The sequence below is a fragment of the Peromyscus maniculatus genome, chromosome 6, assembly GCF_049852395.1.
Source record: "Peromyscus maniculatus bairdii isolate BWxNUB_F1_BW_parent chromosome 6, HU_Pman_BW_mat_3.1, whole genome shotgun sequence".
Taxonomy (NCBI): Eukaryota; Metazoa; Chordata; class Mammalia; order Rodentia; family Cricetidae; genus Peromyscus; species Peromyscus maniculatus.
Genome location: NC_134857.1, coordinates 24638216 through 24649144, shown reverse-complemented (window position 1 = coordinate 24649144; position 10929 = coordinate 24638216). Strand labels below are relative to the sequence as shown.

The 10929-nt window shown below is 38.3% G+C and overlaps 1 protein-coding gene and 1 pseudogene across 3 annotated transcripts in view; both read right to left on the bottom strand.

Moving 5' to 3' along the window:
- Nucleotides 1-405: 405 nt before the first annotated feature.
- Hspa4l (heat shock protein family A (Hsp70) member 4 like) overlaps nucleotides 406-10929 on the bottom strand; it is a 46263-nt gene continuing 35739 nt past the window's right edge. For both annotated transcript variants that reach the window (XM_076574029.1, XM_006987457.4), the window contains exons 16-20: nucleotides 10042-10167; nucleotides 9671-9778; nucleotides 8967-9086; nucleotides 4752-4913; nucleotides 406-1671 (exon numbers count right to left, since the gene is read on the bottom strand). In XM_076574029.1, coding sequence (XP_076430144.1) covers nucleotides 1483-1671; nucleotides 4752-4913; nucleotides 8967-9086; nucleotides 9671-9778; nucleotides 10042-10167 — 705 coding nt within the window. In that variant the 3' untranslated portion in view covers nucleotides 406-1482. The remainder of the gene's footprint in view (nucleotides 1672-4751; nucleotides 4914-8966; nucleotides 9087-9670; nucleotides 9779-10041; nucleotides 10168-10929) is intronic.
- Nucleotides 5769-8897, bottom strand: LOC121830089 (large ribosomal subunit protein eL24 pseudogene; annotated as a pseudogene). The gene has a single exon (XR_013052038.1). The product of XR_013052038.1 is annotated as a large ribosomal subunit protein eL24 pseudogene (transcript).

The following is a 10929-nucleotide window of genomic DNA, read 5'->3' as shown; positions in this document are numbered from 1 at the left end:
GCGAACTACATTGTAGGAACAAAATCTCTATTAGAGAACTCATTTGAGAAATGACTATCCCTGAAGATAGTATACTCTCAGTCTTTAACTACTTAAGAAAAGTCAGTATTGTGTTTAATATAAAGATTTAGCTTTGGGAAAAGAGCCTTTGAAAATTATAACTGAAGTTATCCTTCAGTTAACTGGCATTAGGAACACAAAGGTCTATGCATTTTTCTTGCATTTTTCCCTTGAAGATTGAAACATCACTCTAGCCCTCCCCGTGGTTAAATAAACAGTTCCAAGCCTCAGGATAGAACTGAATGGTGTGAACAAGTCTAGTGATAAACCACAGACCAGGTCCTTAATATAGCTGAAGTACACTGTGCCTTTTCCCATTTAAGAAGCACCAAACCTGGAGCCAAGTTTCAAAAGGCAATTTAACAGCAGGAACTATAATTTAATCACATCATATCATATTACACTATGTAACATTATGTATTTTACCTACTGATGTAACACAGTTATGTTTATTACAAGCATCATTTTCTAAGACTTATTGTACAGGTACTCCTTTTCAGGAATTACTGCTTATTTAATAGTGCCTATCTACATTGGAACATTAAATCAGTGATAGGTATATATAATGCAATGCAGTGTGCAATTTCCCCCTACCCCAGATTAAGGTATTATTAACACAAATCAATTAAGAAAACCAACACAACTATAAAAACTGAACTAAGCCTGTCAGCAACCCAGGTGCACATCTAAACAGGTCAACAGTGCTTCCCCAAAACATGAAGGTATAGGCTTAGAGTTGGTGTAGCAGCAGCTGGTCTTTAGGACAAGTAAATCAACAGTTTCAAGTGAAAAGTTACTCTGAGAAAACATCAATCCATTCTACTAACAAAAGCAGCAAATGCTGGTGTCATCTGAATGTCAAACTGTGCACTGTTTCTGACTCATTAAGTTCATTTATGTGATAACAAGACTGGAGTTCTTGAGGCGCGCCAGTGAGATGGACTAGTATGTCAGAACCTCTCATTTGTTTTAATATTTAAATGATAACAATATGGAAACTAGGAAAAGGTCAGTGCTGGTGGCTCTAAACCACATGAAATTCAATTTTTTTCACAATAACAATGTATTCAACCCCCTGTCTCTGCAACCAAAGAGCAATGCAGTATCCCTTCCTGCATAGAGGAGCTGAGGGCTATGCAAGTACAAGCTGTGACTAAGGGAGATGGATTCCGACTACATAGCAGTCCTGCATACTGACACAAAGTATGTGAGAAGAGCTCAAACTCATTTGTACATCTATATTCAGCTAAAGCTTCACAGCAGCAATGGGCATCAACAGTGCACTCAATACAGACACTTTTCAAAACTACTCCAAAAAACAAATGACAAAAGTAGTTAAGAACAACTGAACATATGTTGTGTGTACCGGGTGTAAAGGGTGAATGGACCCTGTAGTTATCCCACTGTTGGAAGTACATGAACTTAGTCCACGTCCATCTCTCCAGACTCAGTGTGCTGTGAGCTGCCTTTTGCTGGATCTGGGTTGGTCTCTGTACCACTCTGTCCATCCATTGGTCCATTGTGTTCACTGTTAGCTTTTGCTTTGTCTTCAGGAACTTCTACTTTTGGTTTGGGCTTATAAACGATGGGGTTACAGAAATTATCCAGTTCCTGAAGACAGAAACAAGCCATGCCAAATATTACACAAAACACTTAAGATGTTTGACAGTACTCTCCAACCTCTTAAAACGTGTGTCCTCATACATTTAAATAGTTCTACATATTTAACATTTTTTATTAGTGTACTTTTTATTTATTTATTTTGGCTTTTCAAGACAGGGTTTCTCTGTAGTTCTAGCTGTACTGGAACTCACTTTGCAGACAGGCTGGCTCTGAACTCAGAGATCTGCTTGCCTCTGCCTCCTGAGTGTTGGGATTAAAGGCGTGTGCCACCACAACCTGGCTATTGCACATAGTTTCTAATTCTTTATATGTCAGATGTTTTGAGAATTATGTCAACACATTTCTAAACATTTATATGAAAACAATTTTAATAAACAGAACCAGGGCTGGACAGTGGTGGTGCACTCCAGAGGCAGAGGCAGGTGGATCTCTGTGAGTTCAAGGCCAGCCTGGTCTACAGAGCGAGATCCAGGACAGGCACCAAAACTACATAGAGAAACCCTGTCTCAAAAAACCAAAATAAACAAACAAACAAATAAATAAATAAATAAATAAAACAGAAACAGATAAACGCCCATAGTATTTTTATGAAAATAGATGAACAAAAAATAAAAAATAAGTGTAATTCAATTCTAAGTTTTATGCAATTTGTGTATAAATTTTTTTTGCATTTCTGAGATTATACTATAATTATACCCCCCCTTCCCTTTCCTTTCTCTATACTCTCCTATAAAACCGCCTTGCTCTCTTTCAAATTCATGGCCTCTTTTTTCATTGTTATTTTATGCATATATGTGTATGTACACACATATATAATCCTAAATATAAGCTCGTCAGTCTGTATAATGTTACCTATATATGTTTTCAAGCCTGACCACTTGGTATTGAATAAGCAACTGATGTGCTTTTCCCTGGGGACGACTATTCCTCTTGCTCTTTGCCTTCCTTAGTGGCCTGCAGTTCTCTGGGTAGTGTTGAGGGCTCATGGACTCTTCCCTCCACCTTGGCATATCTGTTGGTGTCACCCTCACTAAGCCTGGTTGGTTCAGCTCACTTTTAGGCAGTCATGTTGGAAAGACTTGATGGGCAATTTGCTTTTAGGCATTTTCTCTCTCTTTGCTTTTTACACAGAAATGAGAGATTCTTACTTCAAGTGATGAAATTTTCAAGTTTTTCCAGACTCTCCTAGGGGTTGGGATAAGATCTTATGACAGGAAGTGACCCCTCAGGGAGAATGGTCTAGTTACAAATTGCTTTTGATGAGTTCCAAATCTTATGTGATTTACAGTGAAGTACTTACAAGCTTCTGGACAAAACAGAACTAAAGCCTTTTAAGTTTATCTAATTATATAGTACCTGCTTTTAAGAAAAAGAGGAATATCATGTACAAAAAAATATCAAACAAAGGAAATCTTTTAATATTAATACTTAAGTAAACATCCTTCTACTAGATGTTAAGACTCTTACACACACACACACACACACACACACACACACACACACACACACACACACACACTTACACTGTGTATATTGAAGTTCCTAGAAAAATGCCCCCTCTACATTGAGATTCTGCAGGCTAGCTGACTAATTAGAATGCTGTGATTGTGGAGAGTTGAAGTGCTAATCTAGAACTAAAATTATGGGATACCTTTAGGCCCCCATTAATATCTGTCCTCATATCTTTCCAGCTCTCAGATAAACATTTGGGATGGACTAATGTATTAGAGCAGTAGCTTCCACCATCCCCAAAGCCAATAGTATCATCAGACAGTGTCTGAAACCTGGAATGGAATTTTCTGTTGCTGTAACTTCTCTAATTTTGGCCCCCACAAATGTATTTGACAAATGTCTTGACTTATGACTTCTCAGAAACTAAGTTTATGAGACCACTTCCATGATGAAATGTTATTCAGAGCAACCTGTGTCTGTGCTCATGGTCCAATCACTCACAATAAATTATGTCCTTATTTCTTTTGAAGTGAGAGCTTTGTCTTATGCCTACAAATGTGATTTTATTAGGGGTTTGTAATCATTTTTACTCAATATGTTGTAAAATCGTATAACTATAACATCATATTTGATAGCTATATTACATATATAGTAGTAATTCCTAGAATTTTTGTAGTAATCTCTGGAATTGTGATTTTTGGCTAACAGTTACACACTCACTTCAAATGTCTACATATATGTGTATATTACATCTTCTGACCCAATGTCTCAGGCAAAGGTGTACCAATTTAAATTGGTCAGGGGAGAGTACTCACTGCTTCATGTCCTTCCAACTACAGCGCAGATTAGAAATGCAAGCACAGCGAATGATGGAGACAAAACCACCTGCACTCTTAGCGACTGAGTGCGCATCTCTTCTCTGTCAGCCCCCAATCCAGTGTTTTCACTTATGTCCATCTTTGCATCGTTTTGGTGCCATGTTTTTCATGATCTTTTTTTATAGCTTTTGACATTTTTATTATCAATGTTTATTAAATTTCAAAGTTTATCTGAGATTACATAAAATTAAAAACAGGATTTCACAGTGGAAGATTTCACATTCCAAAGACAGACCTAATGCAATAAAGATATTTGAGGTCTCAAGGAATCTGGTCACATTACTGTACTTCATTCTGTACTACTCTTGGAACTAAAAAGCCAGCAATGTCTAGCAAGTTCCAAAAGGAAGTAGAAAGTCCCTCATACCTAGAACTGTTGAAGTCAGCAAAGCAAACAAAGACTGGCCTTAAACATCACTTCTCTGTTCTTTTGCAAGTTGATTACTTCTCAGTGTGACACTCATTTGTTTTTCAGTCCCTAAAGTTGTTTTAGTGCTTAAATTATTAAAAAGGAAATTTTATCTAGTGAGATGGCTCATCAGGGAAGAGTACCTGCAAGACAAGCCTGGGAACCTGAGTTCTATCCTGGATACCCACATAAAAGTGGAGGCCGAGAACCAATCAGCACAAAGTTGTCCTCTGATCTCCTGAGAGCCATGGCACATGTGTCCACACACTCACTGTGTCCTTTCACACACATCATAAACATGTTTCTAAAAGGGAATTTTTGTGTCTTACCTTTGACTTTGCAACTATTTCTGATACTTTTACCACAGGATCTTGAGTAAGACTTAATTTGTTCTGTGCATTCATCTTACTGTTCAACCAATTCATGGAGTCACTGATGTACTTTTCAGCTTTTTCCATTTCAGCAGGATCCAAATGATCATACCTTTCATCCTATTCAAAAAGTAATAAAATTGTAAAAGAAAGAGAAGTAACCGGTTTTTCCCAAATAATGGCTTATTGATAATTTCTCCTTAAAACATTCAAGTTCTTACTTATTACACACTTCATGTATATTGATGTAAAGATGCCACATATAAGATAATACAAGCTGAAGAGACTAGGATAAACTATAAAAACAGTGCAGACTTGCAAAGGACTCCCAGAAGAGGTCAGCTTTGGAGAAGAACCATCAGTAGAGGCCCTGCATTGGGCAAGAGTAGGATTTATACAGAATAAAGAGAAAGTAGGTGCACAGGTGTATCGTGAGGGAGAAAGAAAATTCTGAACATACCATAAAACTAGGTGGTGCATTTTTGACCAAAAAGAGAAAGAGAGAGAGAGAGAGAGAGAGAGAGAGAGAGAGAGAGAGAGAGAGAGAAAGAAAGGACAATGAAATCCTGTCCAAAAACCACAGATGCAGCTTCTCTCCATCTGGGAAACCCCCAAGAAATCACAGTACATCAGCAGCCAGCAGAGCAGAAATCAGCAGCAACTTAACATACCAGCAAGAGGATTTCCTGGCAAAGAGTATGGATTACATAGAAAATACAGAGTGAACAAGGAAAAAAAGAGGTGTTGAGGAAGGAGAAGAGGGCTATAGGACACACATGACATGAAAGCAGAAGGTGGTGAAGGGTACATGGATGTAGGAATTAGAAGGGGTAAAGGGGGGTCAACCCAAACAAATTTCCTTTGAAAATGCCATAATAAAACATAACACTGTATATGCTAATTAAAGTTTTTTTTTTTTAAAACAAAACAAAATTCTTTTACTGAATTTATTTTCCTTCAAGTTTTTTTGAGACTGGTTCTAACCTAGCCAAAGCAGGGCTTGTCCTGCTCTGCTGCCTTAGCTTCTTCAGCATTGATTAAACCCCAAAGTTAAAAAGGAGAACCATGAGGATGCCATTTTCTAAACTGTTAAGCTTTTCCAGTTTTCTTTGTAAGATTACAAATTATACATCATCACATTGGACTTGACTTCTAGGCTGCTACATTTTATTCAGTTTATCACTACCTCATGGATTAAGTTTTCTTTGCTAGTTATTTGAATTAATCAATATACATGCCTTGTAAAAATTATCTGTAGCCTGGAGCTGTTTGCGGAACTCAACTCTAACCAACTTGAGGCTATTTGTAAAGTCTGAAATCTCTACTACTACTATTTAATAAACTCCTCATTAAATCACCACCTACTTTTTGAAGTTTTCTCCATATCAATATATTTAAAAATGCAACCAATTCATATCAAAATCTTTGGAGTAATTTTGGCCTGTTATACCTTTTAAACAAGATAAATGCAAAAACTCTGATCACTTTTGGCCCATCATCATCAGGTTTGAGCTTCCATCATTTCTTGACTGTTACTTCTGTTATATTCTAACATCTTAACCAGTCTACTACGAGATTCTTCATAAACCAGGTCAAGTCATAATTGCTTCTATGCTCTAAAACCTCCAAGCTACCTGTACCAGAATCTTAAACTTCCACAACAGCTCAGATGAGGCCTTCTGTGATCAGGCATCTGTCCTCTCCCCAGGTTTAAGTCACACTGGCTCTAATGTTTCTTTTGTATGTTCCCCCAAGGGTGTGTGTTAGGGAGGGAAGCATATTTAAGGGTCAGAGGGCAACCTACCGGAGTCAGGTCTTTCCTTCAATCATGTGTGACCTTAGGATTAAACTTAGGTCATCAGGTTCTGTGGCCTTTATGCACAAAGTTATCTCACAGCTCCCCAGTTTGTTTTCAAGACCATTTCTTCTCCATACATTCTGAGCCCTGGCTTCCCTTAATTTTCTTCTGACATGTAGATCTCTCCTTGGTCTGCCCTTTTCTCTGACAGAGCTCCTAGAGGTCCCTTATTTTCTCCACTTTCCCCTTTATTAGCACTTTATTTTCCAACTGAAGCAAATGAAACCAAACAGGCCAGTATTTCTGTTTGCTAAAGTCCAGGACCGGCAAAACATCCTGGTACGTAATTAGAACTCACATGCCTAATCAAAAGTAAAGTCTTAAGTTTCCTTTGGATGATATCTCTCTTTTTTTTTTTTTTTTTTTTAGAGTTAGAGATTGATCTTTATTCAAAACTCTGATCTACCAAGTTAGCGTTTTCCACCAACTCAGGGAGCAGAGACCTTCACAGGCTTCACAATCTTTTGTTTAGGTGCTGCTTTGGTAGGGGCCTTGGCAGCAGCCATTGCTGTCTTCTTGGACGCCTGCTTAGCCTTTTTTGCTTCCTTGGCAGCCCTGATAGCCTGTTCCCGCTGAGCTTTCCTAACTTTGGGTTTCTGATTCCTCTTGGCCATTATATCAGCAAGAGATGCACCAGTGATAGCTCGCTGGAATTTGACTGCACGGCGGGTTCTTTTCTTTTGAATTTCTTCTGACTGGCCCTTCTTGTGTTTTCTTCTGTAGAGGACAGTCCAGTTTATCTGCCGAGGACTCCTTTTGGAAAGGAACTCGGACTCGCATTTTGCATTAAGAAACTGGAAAACCTTCCCGTCGGTCCTGGAGTAGCACCGCCCGTGTCCGGAGTAGATCTTGTAGCCGCTGAAACTGCACAGCTCGACCTTCATGGCGGACGCTGCCGGCCAGCCGGAGGGAAGATGGCGAAGAGCTCCTTTGGATGATATCTTAAACCCACACTCGAGACCAGAGTCTTGAGTCAGAGGAGCACCAACCATGCCAGGAACTATACCAGATTTGAAATATGCTTGGTATTTTGTCTGCCTCATTCTTTACTTTTCCATTATCCATATATTCTGTTTGTGACTATGCAGGCAGAATGGGCTAGCCAAATTACAAACGTTCTTTTACAACACACACAAATCTTCTAAAATAAAGCTGACAGCAGCTACCTGAGTTTGACTCCTGCCTCCTATCATCACTAGCTGTGTAAACAAAGAATTAAATTGTATCCTGTATACTGGAAAGCTATATAGACACTGAGAGCTGTATACGCACTGACAGCACCTACTTGAGTTTGACTCCTGCCTCCTATCATCACTAGCTGTAAACAAAGAATTCAATTGTATACTGTATACTGGAAAGCTGTATAGACACTGAGAACTGTATACACACTGACAGCAGCTACTTGAGTTTGACTCCCGACTCCTATCATTACTACCTGTGTAATCCAACAAGTTGCTTGAACATCCAGATCTTCTCATAGGCGAACTGGGACAGCAGGATTCGTTGTTCATAGGTAAGAAATACCCTGGTGAGAACTGTGTGGGACAACCCACTCACAGTGCTTGAGATTTACTAAGTGCTAGAATGTAAACTTTAGGGATGATGCCATGCCTGAATGGTTCTGATGTTGCTCTCTCCTGTATACAGATGCAGTGTTAACATCAATGATCAAAAGTGGGAGATAACTGCGTATGTAAGTAGTGACCAGTAAACCTGACCTCATGGGACAACTTCAACAAGATGGCCTGTTTCTCTTGAGTTTTCTGGAACAGGGCTGTATCTACTTGTCTGCTGCAATATGACAACAGCAATGAAGAAGTGAACAGACACAGGGAAAACTAAGGTATAAACCAATAATTTCTTCAACAGTTTGCTAGGCCTGACTAGTTACTTACTGTTCCATCCAAATGAACACATGATGTATATATATTACCCTACCTGAAGCTTCAGAACAGTGAAGAGTTAAGAGAGGTTTGGGTGTGTACAAAGAACAAAAGGAGATTGTGGATAAACGACAGATAAAGATTAACAACAATTTAGGCAAAGAAAAAATAAAGTCTGTCAAGGAAGACCCTTTTCTCATGTAATAAACACACAAAAAGAAAGCAATGGACTTAGTCACTGGAACAATTTAAAGCATGGCTTCAGGGAAATCTAAAAGGTGAAAGCCTCAGATTAGAAAGGTCCTGGAGTTCTCCACAGTAATTCTTCACTGCGGGGCTGTAAGTTTGGTGTGCTTGCTCTCTTTGGAGCTGAGGACTTCTCCAGGCACCACACACCCTTCCTCCTCTGCAGCTGCCGCCCTAGCCCCGTACCTTGTTTCTGTGTGCTTCTATCACTTTCAGGACAAGCTGAATCTTTTTGCCCAAGTCGTTTAAAGCTTTGGGCCTCTCTTCATGCTCCACATACTTCATTTGAATGGGCTGGCCATATTTCTATTAACATAAGAAACATTGAAAAGAATGAATAGTTCTAACAGAATAAATTTATTTCTCCCTTACAGGATGATAAACAGGCAAAGACAATAGCTAGACAAAAATATGTCTTTTCTATTTTCCCACAAACAAATGTATTCCAGTGGCCCTCATCCTAATTTAACCCTTCTTTTATCTAAAAATTTACCTCTTGACTATTTTCAAACCCCAACATCTAATCCAAACTGTCAATCCTTTCAAAGCAAGGTGCTAAAACTCTGTAGAACCATTTGAAAAAAAAAGTAAGGACTACTCTGCTGCATATGGAATTCACAAATTTAAAACTTGTTTTCAAATTTTATTTTTGATACAGAGTTTCTCTGTGTAGCTCTGGCTGTCTTGGAAATCACTATGGAGACCAGGCTGGCCCAAACTCACAGAGATCTACCAGCTTGTGACTCCCAAATGCTAAGGTTAAAGGCATGCACCACCATTGCAGGCAAAATGAACCAAACTAAATAACAATGCTTTTGCATCATAATTTTTACAAGACTAAAATGTTTCAAACATTAATATTCACTTATTACTTAAAGCAATTTACTAACCTTTAGCTCCTGAAGCTTATCCACATAAATTTGTTTAGGTTGGTCCTCTCCTTCTTCATAAAGCCAATTTTCTGTGTCTTCCAATAATGCAGATAGTTTATTCATGTCCTAGTTATACAGTTAAGAGACATTAATTACAAATGCCTTAGAAATAAAAGTAATTAAGGAAAGAGAGGCTTTTAATTTCAGTACCATATTCTTCTGACCTTTTCATAAACATGTATTTCACTATCCTTCAACTTGGAAAAAAAAACTAAGAACCATCAAGAAAAATTAACAATAATAAATTTCATGATTTTTTTTAAAAAACATAATTCTAACTAGGATATTCAAATAAACATTCAATATAGTTCTTACAACTTCAGACTTACTTCTGGAGTGATGAACTTTTCATAGACAGTGCCCAGTTTGTCTCTGAAATCATAGACGTATTCTTCAACGGCATTTTTAGCATCATTTCTTTCCTTCTCTAACTTATCCTGCATTATCATCTTCCCCTATTCAAAAAGTTTCAGATTATCATAAAAATATGCGTTAGAGAACTGTTAGTCAAAATCATGATACCACTTCATACCTTCTAAGAGGCGCATATTACAACAACAACAGGTAAGACTCTTTGATGCTGTAGAGAAACTGAACTCTTGGTGCACTGGTGAGAATAAAACATTCTACAGCTTTGGACCACAGGAACAGTGTGAAGGTTCCTCAGAAATAAATATAAGCCGGGTGTAGTGGCATATGCCTTTAATTCCAGCACTTGGGAGGCAAAGACAGGCAAATCTCTGAGTTTGAGGCCAGCCAGAGCTACATAGTAAGACCCTGTATCAAACAAACAAACAAATAAATGCAGAATAATGACTTCCCTCAAACCTAGCAGTTCTACTACTGAGTACATACCTAAATGAATGGAAATTAGACACTCCACAGATATTTGTATGCCAGTGTTTAGTGAGCCATTATTAATTAGCACCAGAAGTATAAACTGAAGCATCCATTAACTGATGAATGGATAAAGGATATATGTACACATACAACAGAACTATAAGGCTTAGAAAGGAAGTTCTATGTATGTGTGAACCCTGAGATCATGCCTAGTAAAACAAACCAGGTAGAAAAGAACAGGCATTATCTGATGAAATTTATGTGAGCTGTCTAAACAAGGCAGACTCTTAGGAGACAGAAAACAGAAGAGTGTTCAATGAGGACTGGGAGGAAGGAGTGGAAAGTTTGAATTCCATGCTACTCCATTTCTATTTGGG